The following is a 21,819-nucleotide window of genomic DNA, read 5'->3' as shown; positions in this document are numbered from 1 at the left end:
ATTTATTTACTGTTTAATAAGATAATCCACTTATCGTGATGTATAAAAAATAATTAAATTCTCACTTTTAATGAGCTTGTACCAGCAGATGTTTGACATTAACGTTGACATCAATGATGATCATCATGTTGCCTCTCAGAGCGAATGTTCTGTCAGACACAGAGTTTCTGTTTTTTTGTTTGTTTAGGGATGTGCAGATCACAGGTGAAACACTGCACAGGTGCTGTCAAAGGAAACTGGACCTTGAAAGGCAAAGTCAGACTATGGAGACAAAAAACCCCTTTCTGGCCAGTTTACTGCATCCTTTCAGAGAGGCTTGAAGTGATTAACTGCTGTTTGGGAGAGCAGAGGCGGAGGAAGGACAGTCAGAGGAGGTCACACACTCAAACATTTGCAGCTCAACAAAAATAATAAGCAGAAGAAGAAAAAAGGCAATGAAATGAGGAGCTGAAAGCCTCTGACTACTAGTTTCCTCATCACTGTTCCTGCTACCTTCTCCTCTGCTCTCCTTACCTCCTTTCCTTTCCTTTTGCCCCCTCTCCTCTTTATTCCTTTCTCCTCATCCTCTCTTCTTTCCTCTTTCTTTCTCTCTCTCACATCTCCTTTGCTCTGTTTGCTTTCCTTTCCTTTCCTTTCCTTTCCTTTCCTTTCCTTTCCTTGCCTCTTATTACCAGGGAGTCACCCTGAATTATTCATTTTGAGAAAATGAAATCTTCATGGATGTTAAGAGTGAAGAAGAGGGAGGGCTGACCATGTTCTCTGTATGCTATGCAATGTGTGTGTGTGTGTGTGCATGAGACCAGGCGTTGCAGAACTTGACACTTTGCTTGGCTGTGTTTTAACAAAAGCGCAAGGGAGATATGTTTAGAGGTGCAGATGAATCTCATTTGCACCCGAGGAAAATATTATATATTTCTCAGTAGGCATGTCAGTCGTGTTCAGGATCACACAGGGCTGAAAATGGGATTGCGTTTCACAGTGTTTTTAGTCTCACACAGGGAGGGAGCCGGTTGTGTGTCTGTATGTGTGAACAGCCATCACTGCATATTTGATCCTAAATTTACATTATGGTTTGGTTTGTTTCTTTTTTAGATATTTCTCCCCAACACACATTTCTGAGCAGTCTAAAGTTAAAGTAGCTGTCGCTGGATGAGGCAATATCTCCCTCTGTGTGTGTGTGTGTGTGTGTGTGTGTGCGCGCGCGTGCATGTACTTATTTGTTCATGCATTTGTTCACTGTTTCATTTTTCATGGATGTCTGTTCACACTTTATTTGTTTAAGCCTGCAGCATACATAAGGAGTTTAATAAGCAACACCTTCCCCCACTCATCCTCCGTCCTCTGTCTCTCTCTCTCTCTCTCTCACACACACACACACACACACACACACACACACACACACTCTCCTCTTTACATCTCTTACTCCCTCTAATCAGGCCAGTTTTCTAAAGTCACAGAGAAAGAAAAAGGTGGAGGAGGAGAGCGATGGTGAGGTGGAACGATGCGCAGACGGGGTCTGCATGGGCGAACAAGAATTTATGTGCCGAGATCGCCTCGCTGGAAAAACAAACAAACAGAAAAAAATTCAACATCTGTTGTCCACCTGCAGCTGTGCCATCTCTCTTACTCCCCCCTTTTTTTCTCTTCTCACCCATCTCCTCACGATATCATTCGTGCTTCAGTCGTTTGGCAGCGGCTCGTCATGTGGATCACAGGAGGCAGATGGGACGGTGGATTTTGGAGCTCAAATTATTCCGTAGGCCCTTCGCCCTCCAGTTCTCCCTTTTCATGAATGAGGATTTCTTTTCCCCTCCAGGCTTGGTTTGTGGGCTCTGGTTACATGTTGTAATCAAACCTCTTCAATGGAGCCTTTTAATCTACACTCCTATTGAGCTTACAGTAAATATTAGCAATACAGTAAAATGTGGCAGTATGCACAGTACAACAGCATACTGAAATACCTTGTCGCAAACTTTAAGACTCCCCTTTAGTTGTTTCTGCTTCTTTTCATTTTCCTTACAGTTTAAAATCCTGATTAGTCAGGGGTGGTGCTGAGTCATCCATTTGTTCTTTAGTTCAGACATTAGAGGGCTGATGGTTAATCTGTCGATTATCTTGTTTTGAATAATAATTTAGACGATAAAAATGACAGGAAACAGTAAAAACGTTAATCACGACTGCCCACACCCGTTCATTACATCTTCAGATTGCTTGTTTTGTCCGACCAACAGTCTTAAACCAAAAGATATTTAATGTACAGTGATGTAAAGTCAAAAATAAGAGAAAATCTTCACATTTTAGAAGCTTGAATCATCAAATATTTGGCATTTCTGCCTCATTAATGACTTGAGTGTTTAACAGATTAACCAAATTGTTGACTGTTAATCTGCTAAACATTTCAGCACTAATTCGTTTAATTTAGCTGTTTGCCCGTTCATGTCTGCTGTAGCCCCACTGATACTGGCTAATACTGATAGTGATATTTGGCAGTTTAAAAAAATCTGATAAAGATATACCATTTTTTTAACATAACATATAACATCAATCAATAACAGTCTTGATTCAGATAGTTTTTGGTTTTGTTTTGTTAGTCATTAGCCAACATATTTTCTGTTACTGATATAATCTCTACAATAAGCAGACTATGGGATGATGACAGTAATTATAACAAGCAAACACATTTGAGTAAGTAGTACAATATGTCGAAGCCGCTCCCACTCAAATCGCTGTGCAGAACGATGAATGTTTGACTTTGACGCTCATCTGCTGAAGAAGGAACAGCTGATGTGGAAGCCAATCCTGGGGCACTTACACAAACGTGGTGTGGAAACGTCCATCACACTGAGAATGGAGACAGCAGGAGACGTGTTGTGTCCAACAGATAGATAGACTTTAGCGATCAGTAATAGTTGTGTATTCACAGGCTCTTGAATTTTTTTTTGGGATTAATGAGTAGTGGTTAAGAATGATCTAAATCAGCTTATAAAACATTTTTGTTCTATAATATCTGTATACCTATAGTACATATACAGTATATGTCATAAACCTTAAGGATGCAACTAAATATTTTCATTGTTCATTATGCAGAAAATCAGAAAGTTGTGCATCAAATTGCATAAACAATTCACTGATTATAGTTGCAGGTCCATTTTCTTCTCGACTAATTTTTTCCCCTCTAAAGAATTGAAATAGTGAATGCATGGTTCCTTCTGTACAAAAGACGTGTTGTGTCTCCATATATGATGACCTGACAGCTCAGACACACTTCATTGTGAAAATCCTTTTTAAAGTGTCTGAGTGGTCAGCCGTCTCAGACTAACGCAGTCGTAAACGTGCTAATCTTTTACTCCTGCTTACATCTCAGGATCAATTAGACTCTTGGGGGGATTTTTTTTTTAAGTGTAACCGTAAATTCACATGTGGGAATCGACTGTGCTTGTGTCTGTTGTCACCACTCTGGTGAAAGAGGAACGCAATCCCTGCTGCAGGATTTTCTATTAAAAGAGTCACTCCGAGAGGTTAGCCAGCCATTACGTGTCATTTCTCCAGCGTGAGCTCTCGCCGCCACTTCTGCTTTGTGTGAAATATCATCACTTGTGTACATCTTGGTCCTTTGTGCAACAGGACAAAGTATTGATGTGACTGCTGAGCAACGTTCCCCGATGTCGAAGCCAAGAAATGAGGCGTTTAATGGCTCGGGGGAAAAAGAAAAAAACCAATCAACTTGTGCCCATGCTAAAGAGCGCAGAGTGAGCAGGATCAATCGCAGGCTGAGATCGTGTAGGAGAGTTTGGGAGTGAGAAGGAGTGAGACTCGGGGGGGAGGGAGGGTGAGAAAGGGGCTGGCACTCTTAAAGGACTGTGAGGGCCAGATCACAAATAATAAAACAGAAAGGCAGGGAGGGAGGGGAGGAGGGAAAAAAAGAAGGAAGGAAAATATGTTGAGCGAACGGGAAGGTCGGAGGGAATGGAAGAGGGAGTCGTACGTGTGCCAGGAGCGCTGCACCTCTCGCTGTGACTGGAGCTCTTCAAGGATTTTCTCCCCCATTCTTACGCGTCTCTTTTATTTACCTCCCTCTTGTCTTTTCTCCCGCATAGCTGAGGCACTAGCTTCTATTTTTTCGTCTTTTCCATTTTTCTCCCCCAACACCCCTCCCTCCCTCTCTCTCTCTCTCTCTCTCTCTCTCCCCCTCTCTCTCTCTCTCTCTCTGTCTTTCTATGACTCGCAACAAAAGGCTGACGGAGTGAGCCTGACGTCTGAATGAATAGCCCAAACCTGCCGTGAAGGGAGAGGAGAGGGTGACGGAGCAGGGAAGAGGAGGCTGAGGAGAAAAGAGACAAGTGATCTGGCTGAAGAGGCGGAAAGAGGAGTGCGTACAGAAGTGCTGAAATTTTCTTTTCCTCCCCCTTCCTTGGAGATTAAAGGAGTTTAAAGGCTTTTTACCGATCATAGTTCTTTCTCTCCTCCGTCCAACCCACCGTCACCTCCCCTCACCCACTGCCCTCTTGTGCCACCCTCCGTTATTTTTTTTTTTTTTCCACCCTCATGAGTACTAGACATCTGAAAAAGAGAAATGGAGGTTCTGGGGGTGAGGTGACGAAGGAGGACAGATTTGGAAACAAGCAGTAGGAGAGCAAGAGAGAAGACGGGAGGGAGGCTGGAGAGGAGGAGGCAGAGAGGAGAGGATAACCTCCGGGCAAACTGTCTGAGAATCCCCTCAAACCCTACTTTTTCTTTCACACCCTCTCCGCTACATTTCCTCTGTCATGTGCAACTCCTGATTTGAAGAATGTGGAGACAGCATTTCCCAGGCAAGGAGCATGTTTCACATTGTGCATTTGTGTGTGTGTGTGTGTGTGTGTACATGTACTCATCAGGGCTAATAATAAAAAGCTGTGCTGTGTGTGTGTGTGTGTGATGGCAAGAGGTTGGGAGGGGAGTTGGATTTGGCTTTAAGGCTAATGAGCCTCTTATGTTTTTGCAATGAAGTGTGTCATGAAAACCGTGTGTGTGTGTGTGTGTGTGTGTGTGTGTGTCCTTCTTGGTTTGAAACCACAGGACTCTGTGTGTCAGTGAGAGGAAGGTGAGATTAGATGGGTTGCCATTTGAAGGGTCAAAGGTCACAGAAGAGCTCTATGGGTGTGTGTTAACGGTTGCTCCTGTGTGTGAACGCTGTCCGTCACAGCGTGTGTATTCAGGCGTGTGCTTGGGATATGAAGATGGTTTTGGGGGTTATTATTTTTGAGTTGGGTTTTTTTTTGTATTTTTAAATCTGTTGATTTATTAGTGTTCTTTTTTTGATGAGTTTCAATAAAAAAAAAAAAAAAAAAAAGCGAAACATTTTGGTGAAAATCACATTAAAATAATTTGGACCACCAAACTACTCCATAACCAGCAGCCAGCGTTCCCTGTTTCTCTCAGAGCTGTCAGCGTTAGAAAAACACCTTGTTTACTGTAACCTAACTGTAGTCAGCATCTTCTTACAGAAATGCAATACAACACAATCCTGCTGAACCAATCAGCCGCTTTGAAAAATTACTTGTTTGTAACTGTCAATGCTTGTGGGTGTGTGGAGCTCGGATTCCTTATCTCCCTCTCCTGCCAGGTTATGTGTGTGTACATGTTCCTGATGTGCACACACACACACACACACACACACACACTCACACTCACTCTCTCGTGAAATAAAGCTGGAGTGCACGGTCTGCTGTTCATCAGCACTGACAGCCGCTTTTGTCTCAGCACCTCAGTTGTATTTAAGCCTTGCTAGAGGAGCACAAAAGACAACATTTAAAGGGTAGTTGTTGATGGATGGATGCTCTTCTCTATCACCGTGTGTGTCGCCCACTGACACCGCCCGCGATATCTTTATGTCAGCTTATGTTTTCGGCTTTTCCCCCCCCCCCTTCGTCTGTCTTTTTACTTTTTACATCTAATGTTGCCCTGCCTTTCTCTCTCACCCTTTTATCTCTTTCCCTCCCCTCACCCCTCTTGGCTGGGCGTTTGGGTGGTGATAAGTTTGGAGGAGAGCAGGCAGAGGGAGGACAAACAAGGTCTTTGTGTGTCCGCACAGTGCAACAAGAGACAAGCTGGGGTGGCGGCGGTGTAGCCGGGCGCTGATAGGGTCCGGTGGGGGTCTTGAGGAGCCAAGTCTGCCAGGAAAAAAAAAAAGATTACACTTCCCCTCTTTTCTACAGATGCCAAGGGATCGTAAACACACTGGAGAAAGTAGACCCTCCCAAGAACACAGGCGCCAGATTCTTGTTAACATGTATGCACAGTTATAGTGTAACAGTGCTGCTTTGTATTGTAAGTGCAGGTGGACAACCAGCAGTAAGAGACTAGAAGGAGAGTAGAAGCAGAGCATCGGCACAGAGAGCTGTGAATGCCCTTGGACATTTTATTTAACAAGATGTGTGACATCCCTGATAATTACTGGTCATTAATGGTTATCATCTGTGGGTGTATGTGAAGATAAGTGCAGCCAAACTCTGTGTGTCATTGTGTGTGTATAGCACTTAGCCACAGCCAGCACGTTTGTATTCCTCATCTCTTCCTGGAAAATGCCGCAGAGAAACCCCGATCGTGCTGCTCATGCCTGGACTATGCTATTCAAACCTCCGTGTTTGGGTTGCCAGGTTGGGTGGCCCGTGGCACGTTGCCTTTTGGATAGAGCTTTTTCCTTTCTCATTGCTGCACTTGCTACAAAGAAGGCCTGCTGGGTTATTGGCACCCCCTCCACACACACACACACACACACACACACACACACACACACACACACACACCCACACCTCTCACTCTCGGACTATCCCATCTCTGAGGCCCCCAGCTTGGGAGTTGCTAGGTAACCAGAACCAGCTGTTGGTCCTAAGCCCGTTGAGCCCGTCTTGGCTCCTTGTCAACTGCGGGGTAGTTTTCTCTGAAAGCTCACTGTGAACTCAGCGACCGCCGCCATGGCCCTGACATCATCGTGCCATGGAAAATCTTCCTCACTTCCTTTTGTTTTTGCAGTTTTATTGTTCCACTGATTCAGTGTGGGAGCCTATATCACCAGTTTGAGTAATTTAGGAGCATTTCATCAACTTTCTACTGCTAGGGGAAAGGAAATAGAGCAAGAGGGAGAGCTGATGGGTGAAGAGGGGGGGGGTTGAGTGAGTTGAAAGTGGCATCAGAATATAACAAAGAGTCTCCAAATTGTGTTGCTCCTCTGTGAGGTGACCAAACTGCCTCAGAGGGCTGTTAACAGAGATTTGAGATGGCAGAGTACACAGTGTAATTATTCAGGAAATCACAGTAGTGCAGGTCTGTTAATACGACTCCGCAGTCCCAAAGTGGACCTTTCAAAGTGTGTAACGTCCTCGCAAACAAGCCACAAGTAAATCTGAGGGTGTATTAACTTCCAAATGAAATAGTCATTGTAAACCAACCGAGGCATGTCGGAGATCCATGAAACCACAAAACCAGAGCACACAATCTGTCAGAAAGCAGAGAAATAAAGATAACTGATGTAGTGCGATGTTATTAAATACCAACTTAAAGATTGGTTTCGAAACCCAAGGGGAGAAACGTAGGTTTGAGCTAATGTTTATTTTCTTTCATTGATTGATTGTTTTCGCTCTATTTAGAAAATGATCCCTTTCCCTCTCAAAACTCTGACTCACAGCTTCTGGCATCTTTCTCAGCTGCTTTTTTCAAGATCTCCCTTTCCAAACCAGAGAATGAGACACCGGATTGTATTTAGTAAGTAGAGACACATTTGTAAGACTTCTGCTTTTTTTTTTTTTTATTTTCAACATTTAAAAAGATGATATTTCTGTTGTCAGAATCCAAAAAGGCTTTTTAGCTCAGAACATCTGTAATCCATTTGTGGTTGAAAGTGCTTTCTTGCCAGCTCCGCCAAAAGTTTTCATACTTCCTGTCGAAATATTCAGTTTGTGATTAGCGTTGGCTAAAAGACGACCTCAGTCCATTCAAGCTTCCCTTGAGGGATCTAGCAACACATGACCTCCGCTGGATAAGACTATGTGCAGTCACACTGAACACGGTTTAGATTTAGTTAGTCAGGCTGTTGGCTTTGTTTCTTTATTACTGGCTGGCTCTCAGACAATGCTGGCCGCTGCGCTAAGATAAATACTTTGGGTACAATAACAGGAAATTGACACAAGCAATTTGCATTTTTATACATAATGCAACCAGCCAATATATCCTACCAACTAATGTAAACCATGTATCGTTTGTTTTTTCTGCTACTCACAGAAAAGTTTACGTAACGGCAAATAGGCTCTTGAAAAATGTCTCGGTGGGTGCGTTTTTGTCCCTCTTAAAAGTGGGTCTGGTGTTCTGTCTGGCGCTGGGTGGGGCTCTGTGTTTGGGCAGGGAGAGGGCTGGCTTTGTTTTTGTTTCCTCGAGTCCAGGTTCTGGGTCTGGCTGCCGAGTGGAGCTGCTGCCAAAACTCCCCAGGCTGGTGCCGACCCAACTGGGTAGGGGTGGAGGGAGGGAGGTGGATATAAACAGAAAGAACTTGGCAGGTTAAGTTAGGTGAAGTATAGAAAAAGAACAAGACGCAGTCACTGTTTTCATACTGGTCCTCTGGTCTACAAGTACTGCCATGTGTGGAGGAGAACCACATGACAAATTATCAATTATTGGGATAAGTCTCACATAGGCCGGTTTAAAAATCCATTACTTGAAGTGTTTGTTTTCTTTTGATTAGGGAATAATGATTCGATGCTGGTTATATGATATAAGTTTATTTTTTGTCATGATTACAAAATAACAAATTAGTGATCTCAGCATAACCCAAAAGTGTCATTTCCTAATCATCAGATAAAAACATGTTCGATCCTCTTAATTTAGTCATTTGGAATCAACAGACTTGGGGTCGCCATTTAATAGCTACATAAAGAGATGACTGTTATTACAGCCGTCTGCGGCTGCAAACCAGTTAGAAATATCTGTAATATTCCACAAGGACCAATAACGGCCCTGTGGTGACCAGCATTCAGTGTATGGAAGCCTGCAGGGATCAAATAGAGGCAATTCCTACAATATTACAACCAGAACTGATAATGTGTGTCTGTGGTCACTATTTACAGCAGAGTGACATTGACGTCTTAATGTGTTTAAAAAAAAACAAAATAAAAATGTTTTGTGGTCTGTGTGATCATTTTATCTGATTTCCCAAATCAAAAATGTTTTAGGACTGGATAATTTAAGATTAAGCTGTATCGACTTTCACTGATATCATAACGAGATCAGCCTTCTGTCCAAATAAATTATTCCAAGTGATTTGTAATTTAAAAATAACAAAATGAATCATCAAGGTTTTATCGGATATAAAACAGCGTTAAACATCAACATGCGATTTTGCATGTCATTGTCGTATTTTGAGAAAAATCTAATTAGTAAAATATTCTTAAGAATTCATACTGACTTCAACCAGATCACCCAGCCCTGTTTCTTTTTCTTTTAAAAGAAATAAATATCTTTGTATTGGTTTCCAACCAACCAAGATGTGACATCCGGTATTAATGTTCTAATGACAGCCGGTTATTCTTCAATAAAGCAATAAAGCCACGGCAGCTTTCCCCCAAAATAAACTGAATGAATAATGGGCCATATTTTTTTTTAAAAAAACATATTAATTATAATAAAGAACTACAAAACACTAAGAGAAAAAGTTAAGATAGACCAACACTGCACACTCTGAAAGAGCTCTGAAAGTGTGCCAGAAAAGACTCCAAACATTGTATGTATATATGTTTTTAATCATATCCACATACAGCTTCACAAAGTTTCTTTACATTTGTAAGTGTGCAGGTGTTTGGCTTCATTTCATCTGGGTGACGGACACAATTACATTACATTTAGATGAGGTTAAATGTGCACCTTGAAAGTGTTTGAAATACCACCCGATAAGAAGAAGAACTGGGACGCAGCCGGTGCTTGCATATCAGTGAGGCATTCACAAGAAGAAGAGAAGAGGAAATGTTTTCTCTGTGGACTATTTGAAATTGAATCAAGGCATGACATGAATACGAGTGCACCTGCTGGAGATTGTCCTCCCGTATCCTCACTCAGCTCTATTTCTAAATAACATTTCCCTGCTGACACTGGTTGATGGTTTTGGTTTGGTTTAAGAACTTCAAAATGATGACGGACTTTGCTCGACCCGCGGTGTCGGGAGGAAAAGTAGTGCGGTGTATTCTGACAGTGGGAGACTAAATCCCCGAAACTCATTGACTTGTGACGGACAAACCCTGGAGGGATGGTGAGAAGAGGCCATCACAGAGTCTCAGTCAGCAGCACCTTTCCAGCAGAGTGTACGTTTGTATTTCTGTGTGAGTTTTCAAATTAAGTATATGAAACACAGGATTGCTCACGTTTTTATAAACATACCTTCAGTGTTTTTTCTGTGGCTTAGTGACTGAGGGAAGGCCAACTTCTTTGCGTCTAAAACTAACCGGCTTCTTCAAATCATCGGCCAGGTATCCGACTCATTAACAGCCTTGTTAGACATTAATTATACGCAGATACATCATGTGTTAAATGCGGTGCCACGTTCTGCCTTATTAGGCTGGAGAAGGGTTATTAGCCACCAGGAAATAATTAATCAACGGCATTTTGACCTACTTCTTTTAAGTGATGCTGCTTTTTTCCACCAGCTGTTTCTTGTCTGTGTGTGTGTACACGGTGTAAGTGATTGTGCGTTCGATGTTTGTCTACATTTTCATCTCAGAGTGTGTGTTTTGCATGTTTTCGTGTTCGCACGCAAGGCCGTGTGTGTGTGTGTGTTTGAGGTGCGGTACGTTTCCTTGTGTGTGTGACTGTGAGATGATAGAAGTATTTTCATCCTCAGCCAGGCTGAGCTGTGATAATGAACTCTGCAGGAGTGTGATGAGGAGGCGCAGGGAGAGCTGTGGAGCCACAGGTGTGTTTGGCAAGCAGTTGCTCTCCACACACACACTCTCTCACACACACAGAATGAGTCTCTCTGGTGAGAATAATGCATGCTTTCAGCTTATACTATGAGATATCTAGGTCACTTCTTCTACATTATTTCTTTCAACTTTTTATGCACCTTTTTTCTTTTCTCATCATTCTTCTCTTTTGACATGCCGTTTAGGGTTTTATGAAGCACTGCTTTTATTAGGAGAGCTGCACAATAATAATATTGTTAATGGCTTCAGCTCTTCATCTCTACAGCATTTTATAAAACGCAGCTATAAAGTAGCTCACAAAGCAGTTATAAAACCCTCACCTCATAAAATCAACACAAAACATGAAGACAGAGTAAGTAAAACATAAAACATGAAAGCAAAGCAGTAATAATAAAATAGCTGGAGAAAAATGGCCATTGTGACCAACAGAAATAATATCATCAAAATAAATTTCAAGCTGTGATTTAACAGATAATAATCATTCTGCTGTTTTAAACTGCTGAAAAGAGGCTTTTCTAAAATCAAATCTGTGTTCACTGGTGGTCCACGCTCGATCGGCTGTTTCCTTTAAGCTCAAACTTAAACTCAAACTACTACAGCAATTTAGTGTTTCATAAAGCTGGGAACCTCACAAGAGACAGATTTACAAACAGAATAATCGAAATTATCACCCAGTATCACCCAGCTATGATACTCTCATTATTCATTATTACCATCTAACTTCAAAAACTACATTTTCATTGCATTTGTTTTATTCAAACTTTGGAAAGCCTGTGCTCCTCCTGAAGAGCAAACTGAACATCATGTGTAAAATTGGTGGCGTTTCCCTTTAAAGGCCCGTCCACATGCAGGTGATCAGTCCGAGAAAGGCTCCTCCTTCACTGTCTCCTCCTGTTTGTGCTCCCCTCTTTGGTCAGCTCCTCTGCTTGGACAGATTTTTGTGATACACACTTCAGTTTCACGCCTCTGAGTTGTTTGTTTCACCTTCCTCTGTGGTTTGACACGGCCGGAAGGAAACACCACCGCTTATTAGACGAATTAACCACAAAAAAAACAAAAAAAGCTTTGTCAAAGCTGTGATATTAATAACAGCTCAAAGCTCTTTTTCAGTTTAATCCTTTCTCCATTTCTTCCTGACATGCATAGCACAGGTAGTCTGTGATTCCTTATGCTATGAAAGTTTCCACGTCTTCACAAAATCCAGTTTGTTCAACTTTCGGCCTGTGTGGTATGTGGACTGTGAAAGACTTCAATACGTAACTTATGAAACGTGTGAATCTGTTTGTTGCATGTTTGTAGACTTTCCCGAACAGAAGTAAAACTTTATGTTATATGCATTTCTCTCTCTCTTTTTTTTTTTTTGGAAAAATATGGCACTGGCTTTTATTTACAAGAGTTTAGCAGTCAAAATCTCCGCTAATCTTCTTCATTGGGTCTTTGTGGGTGTGTTATATTTTACAGTGGCCTTGATTCAAAGCTTGCTTAATTCTGATTGGTGCATAGAAATATGTGATGTCTCTCTCTTTTTTTTTTTTTTTTTTTAATAAGACTGAGCCCCACCTATTTCAAACCAGCGAGAAAAATTCAGACTTCAGATTCAGAAATCGCTCGTAAAATACCTCAGATTGCTCCAATCTTGGCAGAAATGTTCATGTTCATGTAGGATCCCGTCGCTCATGGTAATAATTTGATTGATAAAATAGTGTTTAATAGCCGTTTAAGCTGCAGACCAGCAGCAGAAAATACACCATCTTCTTAAAACATGGATTATGAATTAGTGCAATCTTTTCAGTTAACTGCACAGCACAGAAAATGAGCCTACAAGCCTACAAGATTCAGAATTTAAGCCAAAGTAACTGAAACTCCTGCTGCATTCACATACATGCACCTCTTGTATGTAACCATATGTTAGCGTGTTGTAGTTGTTTCGGTCACACACGCTGTTCCCTGCTTCCCAAAGCTGGAGGAGTCAGAGAAACAGAACATAGAGCGAGTGGGTTTGGATGTCCTCTGCAGCAGCGCAGATGCCGCTAAATAAAATATTTCATAATCCTGCCCAAATCCTCTAATCACCATGACAACAGGCAGCAGGGAGCCAGAGTGGTGGTGTGTGGACCCCCCCCTCCACTCGTTTTTTCTTTTCCATCTTTTTTAGTGGAATTTGGGTCCACACTGTCAGATCTTTTTTTCTCTATACTATTTTATACATCACATTGATTTTTTGGGGAAAGTCAATTCTTTGGCTCAGTCTGGCAGAGTCAACTGAATCGGTCGAGTAACACACTCCCAAGTTAATCAAAACTGGCATATTTTTAGTTTTCAGCAGTTTTTTTTTCCCACTTTTCCCCTCCAAGGGCAGCTGAATCACAGCTCAACATGGGGACAAAGATGGAAAGCCCCAAAAAACACTCAAATCTGGAGACGACCACAAGTTTAAATTTGATCGTCATTATTGAACTTGTGATTTTCTTCAGCGTCGGCTTTGTTAACGGGACACAAGGAGCAGACACTCACTCACACATACACGCAGGAGCTTCTGTACAACGATAGGATAATGGAGGTGATGACCTCATGGGGTGAAAGGACCTGTTGCCTGGTAACAGTGTGGATAACAGCGGGGGGGGGGGCATTGTGCGTCTGTGAGTGTGTAAGCAAGCGTGTGTGTGTGTGTGTGTGTATGATATCGACCAGCATTGCCAGGTAAGGGAAATGATGTTAGTGGTTTAAAGTAGAGAAAAACACACTCAGGTGTTCATGTTTGTGTGTGAGTGTGAGTGAGTGAGCGTCACTGATTTAGCCTATCACACAGGCAAAACACACAGCACCAGCCTGTGTAAACACTTCCTGCTGCTGGTTGCATTTCCTACATTTTACTGCTTCTTCTGCAGCTCATCTGACTGTGTGTGCCCGACATAAATAATTAACTCCCTCCCTTCTCGGCCTGACTCTCTGCAGGTATTCGGCCCCAGATTATGAATGGGCCTATGCACCCACGCCCCCTGGTGGCGCTGCTGGATGGGCGCGACTGCACCGTGGAGATGCCAATCCTCAAAGATCTGGCCACCGTGGCTTTCTGTGATGCCCAGTCCACACAGGAGATACATGAAAAGGTACAGATGCCCCCCTTCTGGCAGAAAATAAGACGATTTAATTACTGTTATTTTGTTTTCTATCTCTGCATTAGTTAAACTGTTGCCTGCACTGACATGAACCAGTAGCACTGACCTTTTAACCTCGTACAAAATGGACTGCCATCCTGCTCGCTAAGTCTTGTCCAAAATATTGGGTGTTTGCCAAGAAGGCTCCTTATGTATAAGCCCAATTTAGCAGCCCTGGGTTATGTAGCTAATTAACTTTAATTAGTTTTTTCTTGATTTGCGGTCAATTTTATGTTTCCTCTTTTATGTTGCTTCAAGCAGTCTGGAGCTTATAGACAGCAAGTCCAGAGTGGATACATTTCAAATCTGCCTCACCACACAGCCAAGAAAAACAGTAAAAAGAGAAAATAAATGAAGAATTAAAATGATGTGCCAGGTGGTGGAGCAACTTCACATAGTAATAATAATTACTGACTTCACATATCTGGGATGAAGTATTTAAATATATCAATGTAATGTGTATTTACCAGCTTGTTTACAGAGCTATTAGCCTACGAAGGGAACTTTGGTGCTTTCCAAGCAAAGACATAAAATCAAGGAAATGCATAAACTGGAGTGAATTAAGATATAAAACAAATGGTAATATCCTAACAGGGTAAATTGAAAGTATAAATGCAATTAAAGCACAGAAACACAGAATTAAATAAAAACACCAATTTGCCTAATTTTTAAAAAGTCAAGTCGAAAGCATTTTGACAGTTTGATTGGTTCTGTGTACCACTTCTTTTTACTGCACTCCTCCTCCACGCAGTTTATATTATGCAGACTTTTACATTATGAATGTGACAGGCAGCGAAGACGTGCTAACAGGAAGTGAGGCTTAGTTTGTAGCAGTAATAAAGAGTACGTGTAGGTGTCAGAATGTGTCGGCCCACATTATGTACAAACTGTGCTGCTGCTGTAACACCAGTGGTTGTTTTTTGTTTTTTTTTGTTTTTTACTTACTTTTACTTGTTACTTTATTAATACCAAGCTGGGAAATTACTTCTCTGCATTTAACACATCACTGATTGAAACACACACACATGCAACATGCAGTGAAGCACACAGGAGCAGTGGGCAGCATCAAGCGCCTGGGGAGCATATATTGGGGGTTAAGTGCCTTGCTCAAGGGCACATTATCACAACAACATTATCACTCTACCACACTCAATTTTTCCTGCCCGTCCGGTGGGGGAATTGAACCAGCCACCTTCCGATCACAAGCCGCTTCTCCAACCTCTAGGCCACGGCTGTAGTATGTACAGGAAATCATGAGCAGACACACACACATACGTAAACTTTGAACATAATAATTTGTGTTCAGTTGAGTGCAGAAGAATCATCTTTTTCCTCCTTCTGTGTCTTCTTCTCTCTGTAGTGTTTTAATAATATTTCAGCCAACTGGCTTGTTCCACTCTCCCAGTTGAACTATAATGGTTTCATCACTGAGTCTAATCCCACTGGGTGCTGAAGTGCTGCTTTGTTAAATAAGAAGGAGGAGGCGGCTGGTAATAGAAATGCAGTATAATTGTTCCGAGCCAGAGTGGGTGAAACATTTGTCTTATTTTACTGCCTATACACTGGAGCCAGTCAGTTGCAATTTTCCAATACAAGCTGGAGGGTTTGTTTCTTTACACTCCAAACGAGAATACAAAGGGTTTCACTTCATGTCATATCAATTTCAGTGAAAATGAAACCTTATATTGAATTCACAAAATGTTTTGTTTTTTTTTTCATTTACAAGAAAAACACTTAGTTTTACTTACAGTATGAATTTAGAGATTAACTGGAAGAAATGCCAAATAAATACTTGACTTTTTGGTTTTTGATCTTTGTATTGCTCCAGTCTTTTTCTTGCTTTCCTACTTGACACACACACACACACACACACACACACACACACACAATCTCAGTCCAGAAAGATGCTCTCATAGTTACATATTACACATACTGAGCACCCATCTGGGAGAATAGATGTTGGCAGCTCTCCCAAAATTATAACTGCGCAGCAGAGGGTACAGATGGGGCACTCCACACATACACACACACACACTCACACACACATGCACACACTTGCCAGCAACATCACTGCAAGTTTCAGTAATGACATAATGTTCACACACAAGCATATAAAGAAACTCACACAGCAAGCAAGCACACTGCTGTCTTTTTGCATGCGCTGCCTGGAAGCAAACAGATGCAGCGATTAAGGGATCTGTCACTTTAGGAGTCAGTGTAGATCGTAGTACTCGTGCTCTCAAAGTGCAGCTGCAAGCCAGCAACCACCTGCAAAACTTTTACAACCCCTGTTGAGTACATGCTAAAAGGAATTTGTTATAAAGCACTCATAGTCTATTAACCAATACTTTAATGTCCTTGGAGAGACAAGAAGCGACGTGTCTTTCAAGTGTCTTTGACGTCGCTGTATCATAAAACAGTGTATTCACGAAGTGCAAAGCAAAATCGCACAAAAAACCTCAACCGGTCGAGAATGTAATTGAGAAAATTATGTGTCAATTCATCGATGAGGACAGAAGAACGTTACAAGAGAAATGGAGGATGTCGGTACTTTGTCACACGAGAATGCATTTTGATTTTTTTTTTTCATTTTGGGCCTTTAGTTGATATTTGGCAGTATAGTGATAGACAGAAATCATTGGAAAAGAGAGAGCGACACTTGATGTTTATCAGAGCTCAACTGGAGATGAATTTTAGATGCAGGTATTGAATAACTGCATCTTAGATGTCCGCATTGTTTTTAAAGTACAGAGTCAGCCAAAATAAGGTATACACACATCAGGAAAAGAAAAACATGCATAAAGATTTAATTTGAATAAGTACTTCTATACATGTGGATACCTCTTTCGAAGTTTGATCAAATTGCGATAACACTGTGTACTTTTGTACGATGTTTTCCCAACAGATGGCATTACCCTTTTTTCCCGATGTGTGTATACATTATTTTGGCTGACTCTGTATATTTCAACTTCTTTGTACTTTAAAATTCAGGAATTGGTTTCACACTAGAGCTTCCAGCTTTCCTGCTGATGTTCAGCAGCCCGTGATCTTTCGATGAGATGTGCATGATGTGTGAGGGAGGAGAACAAAGTGGTAACAGGAGTGTAATAAACATTGCGGTTATGGTAATAGAATTTATTGTATAATGTCTTGAATTAGGCAGTGGGAAAAGGCTAACTTGGCTCACTCCAAGGTGCAAAAATACACTTACGAAACGCACTATTTTATAGTTATTGTTACAGATTCACGCTATGTAACTAACAGGAAATGTGCCATTACGCTACTATTGAAGTATTTGTGATTCCTTGGGCAAAGAGTGTGATGTTGTGGCCTGCCAGCTCAAATTGCAGAAGAGTTCTTAAACTAATTAACACTATACAAAACCCATTTGCTCACTTTTTCCACTTCATGTAAACTTGCTCTCGGTTTATGTTCCTGTTGCTTAACAGTCCGCTGTGACTGTGTGTCATTTTCCAGCATCGTCTCCAGCCAAGCCTGCTGCCGGCCTGCTCTGCTCAAGTAATGAGATTAATGCATGAAGAGAGCTTTTAACCTGGAATTTAGCACCCAGCTGCCACTACTTCTAGCTCCAATAAAAATGTTGTATGGAAATTCATGGCTATGCTAATCTGGTTGGATTAGGATAATTCAGTTAGCGGGTTGTGACTTTAAACCTGTTACTTAGCAGCCATGGCTTACAGCAGCTACTTGCATGTGCTTTCTGGGTTTCTCAGGGGCTTTCAGTCGACTTTATGGGCCTGCCTGCAACCACTCAAACCCTTGTCAGATACCGTCTGAATAAAATGATTGAGACAAAAAACAGATTTGGCAAGCGCTCATTATAAAACGCGCAGACTGCCACACACATATACAATCGATTTACATTCAGATGAAGAATAGTGCACATTTCTTAGGTTCCGGACATGTGTGCAGCTATCAGTTATTGTAGGAATCTAGAACTCTACCAATCAATCCATTGGAATTGGACAAATGGACCTGATATTTTGCTTTCTTGGGTATTTTATGCACCACCGTGTGGGGAGGAGGTGTGTGCATACACCACGACTATCATAATAATAACACGTATGAAGCTTTGGACACTTTCTGACGTTTTCTCTGGCTGGTGTCTCCTCTTCAACCCTCAGTATTTTCTCACTTCCTCCATTTTTGCGATCTGCACAAAACACAGTGTGGTGTTCATAGTTATAGTAATAAAACAAAGCTTTCATGCTAAGAATTTGCGGTGATGATTTTTGTAATCAAGTTACTTGATGAATCGTATCAGCCCTGGGCGAGCAAAATGCCCTCTTATTCATGCTGTAAGAAGTGGAAAAAGCATCTGAATATGAATGTGCGGATGATATTGATTAAGAACAATAATTACACTGTGATCGTATTACAAATGCAGATTCACATATACGGTTTTCAGGTTGTGATGTACTAAGACAGTGATGATGAGGCCTCCTCCTCTCTAATGTCCCTCAGGTGCTGAATGAGGCAGTAGGAGCCATGATGTACCACACTATCACCCTGACCAGAGAGGACTTGGAGAAGTTCAAGGCGCTGCGCATCATTATCCGCATCGGCAGCGGCTACGACAACATTGACATCAAGGCTGCCGGGGAGCTCGGTGAGATTGAGGGTCACATGAAGACAAAAGAGGAGGAAGACAGATAGATAAAAAGAGAGGTTTTTCCGACACAAATAGTTCTCATGTGCTGAACATAATGAATGAGGAGGGGTGGTATCTGCTCATATGCCTCATTCATTACCACACAAGAAAAAATAAAACGAGACCAACAGAAAAAGAAATGATACATTATGGATGAATGGATGGGCGCCAAACCAAACTCTACTCACTGGACTGACTTAATTTAAACAACATATGCAACGGGAATTATTACATACTGTAAACAGAATATGTAATGAAGTGATTGCATATGCAGAACAGATGCTCCAGCTGATATGAAACTCTTCTCTCAGATTCCTGTTAGGCCTCTTCGGCACATGTTTGATATAAGAGCAGGATTTAGTATGATATGATATGATATCCTAATTATTGTCATTTGTGGTAATACATTTAATTAAGGCTGACATATTTTTTTATTTTTTTTTTGGAGTAATGTTATTTTCATGGGCATAATAATTATCTTCTTATCCATCACAGTTCAGTTTTATACACGGTGCTTTTTTGTTTTATAGAAGGTCATAAAGAAAATACATTTCCTGCCATTTATTTTTTGAAAAAAAAAAAAAACTATAGATGAATCTCTCAAATTACAACTGTTAAATCTGTGAAGCAATTATGTTACTTTTGAAGCATCTATGTCATTGTCAGCTTTTGAGCTTCATTGCCTTTTATCTTCTCCAGGCATCGCAGTGTGTAATATTCCCTCGGCGGCTGTAGAAGAAACAGCAGACTCGACACTTTGTCACATCCTCAACCTGTACCGGCGAAACACCTGGCTGTACCAGGCTCTCCGGGAGGGCACGCGGGTCCAGAGTGTGGAGCAGATCCGGGAGGTGGCGTCGGGGGCGGCCAGGATCCGAGGAGAGACGCTTGGCCTCATCGGATTTGGTGAGCTGCTCTGGTTTTACTGAGAGAGATGATGCCACGTTAAGTTCTTTGGAAGTTCAGCAGGTCATAACAGTAGTATTCAGGCTGCGGAGTTAATGTGAGTTACGACAATGTGTGTGGGAGTGTTTGTGCTTGAGGCAGAAGTTCAGAATGAATGTCCAAACTATGTCCTGCTTATTGTCTTGTTCATCCTCAAAGGGGAGTGGACAGGCATCCTCAAGCAGTAGGTTGTGTTTCTTTCTGTTTTTCCTGACTACATGAATACCAGTATGGCCATCTTCTTTTAAATATACTGAAAAGTATTTGCATTTAGCTGCTCTGTTTTCACAAGAGATGAGATGTTCTTCAATGAGGTTTCACTTTTGATTGTGATATCAGTTTGTTTTGTTTGTACTGGGTTTTCAGGTTTTCAGATAATTAACCTAGTTTTCTTAACCCATTTGTTGGTAATTATGGCTACAAGTTCCAATCTAAATCTGCCTGTAATTTTTATAGTTCATTCTCTTGAATATCCAGAATGATGAACAAGGCTAAGAGAAAACAACTTTGACAAAACGATGCTTTGAGCTAAATGCTAACCTCAGCATGCTAACAAGCTCACAATGGCAATGCTTTTGTCTAATGTTTACCATGCTAAAACCAAGTTAATGTATTGTATTAGCATGCTAGCAACTGCTCATTGGCATTAGATATAAAGTATATGAAGAATTATTTTATTTTTGCATATCTGGTCATAAATTATTATTTTTTTTTTTTTATTAAAGTTATGTCTGCACCAAATTTCAGTAGCTGTGGAGACTTTTCACTCAAAGATAAGTTATTAGGTTATTAGGATACGTCATGGAGGAACCATAATTATACCAAATTTTGTGACTAGTCCATGCTTTCTGTCCTTCTCATGCCTCCCCTCAGGCCGCTCAGGCCAGGCGGTGGCGATGCGGGCCAAGGCATTTGGCTTCAACGTGATCTTCTACGACCCCTACCTCCAGGACGGCTTGGAGCGCTCGTTGGGCGTTCAGCGAGTCTACACGCTCCAGGACCTGCTCTACCAGAGTGACTGTGTCTCCCTGCACTGCAACCTGAACGAACACAACCACCACCTCATCAACGACTTCACCATCAAACAGGTATGAGACCTTCGGTGCTGAGGGAGCTCCAAAAACCAAGTGTAAGTTTTTTAATAAGAGCCTAAGGTGGTGGAAGCACATCGTGATCTGAGAAGCTTACAAAGCCTGCAGTTTATCAAATACTGATAAACCTCAATTGACTGACTCTTGGAGGTTCATAGCACAGCCTTAACCCAGCATGCTGGCAGGTCACTTGGCTGCCAACACTTCTTTATTGACAGTTTTCAGGTGTTAGGCTATTTAAGCAACCTTGCAATAAGTAGTAAGATGTGCATTTGGGAAATTACCATGGATCTAGAATAAGAGTTACTTACTTCTGGCATGGGTGGTTGGTGAGACATATTTTTGCATTATTATCTGTCATGTGTTGGCAAGATTCACTGTAATCAATCTGTTCTGCCTCACAGTTTCTGTTCTTTTATAACTCTCAGGTCAGTGTAACCCAGCCATTGCCAAAGTGTGTTTGTTTGTAGTGGGCGAAGGAGTGTGTGCAGTCAAAGTGTGTTCTCGTGCTTGTCCTTCACCAAAAACGAGCCAACTTTCAGGTTGAGAAAGATATTAATTTTCATTTGTGTCTTTGTGAAAAATAAATCATTCAGACCCAAACAGAACACACTGAGCTAACATTCTTATATGATAAACCAGTAGAAATGAGCTTTTCTCAGCAGTTAGATGGTATGTATATATATATATATATATATATTGTCCCTGCAGTGTAATCTAGTCTATTTTTGTGCTCTTGCACACCACACCTATTGTGAACTGCCAATAAAACAGTCCGTGACTTAATTGAAAACAAAGATGACCAATAAAATGAAAATGAAACATAATGAAAATCACAAAACTCAAATAACTTTGCACGTAAGTTTAACCACGATGTGTGTACTATCCCCAAAATTTAACAGTTTATGGTTTAGGGAGGTGAGAACCTATGACATGTCTACCGGGACCGATTTTTGTCCCTGCTAACATGATAAATACAAGAAACACACTGGTTTCCTGCCAGTTTTTTC

General features: G+C 41.4%; 1 protein-coding gene across 4 annotated transcripts in view; it reads left to right on the top strand.

Moving 5' to 3' along the window:
* LOC124066135 (C-terminal-binding protein 2-like) overlaps nt 1-21,819 on the top strand; it is a 61,100-nt gene that overhangs the window by 34,931 nt on the left and 4,350 nt on the right. For 3 of the 4 annotated variants that reach the window (XM_046402278.1, XM_046402277.1, XM_046402280.1), the window contains 4 exons: nt 13,899-14,053; nt 18,587-18,731; nt 19,473-19,679; nt 20,592-20,806. In XM_046402278.1, coding sequence (XP_046258234.1) covers nt 13,899-14,053; nt 18,587-18,731; nt 19,473-19,679; nt 20,592-20,806 — 722 coding nt within the window. Of the gene's footprint in view, nt 1-3,970; nt 4,812-13,898; nt 14,054-18,586; nt 18,732-19,472; nt 19,680-20,591; nt 20,807-21,819 lie in introns of those variants that run through there. The other variant, XM_046402279.1, reaches the window with a different exon arrangement.

The sequence above is a fragment of the Scatophagus argus genome, chromosome 10, assembly GCF_020382885.2.
Source record: "Scatophagus argus isolate fScaArg1 chromosome 10, fScaArg1.pri, whole genome shotgun sequence".
Lineage (NCBI taxonomy): Eukaryota > Metazoa > Chordata > Actinopteri > Scatophagidae > Scatophagus > Scatophagus argus.
The sequence above is the reverse complement of the archived record's forward strand: the minus strand, read 5'-3'. Positions and strand labels throughout refer to the sequence as shown.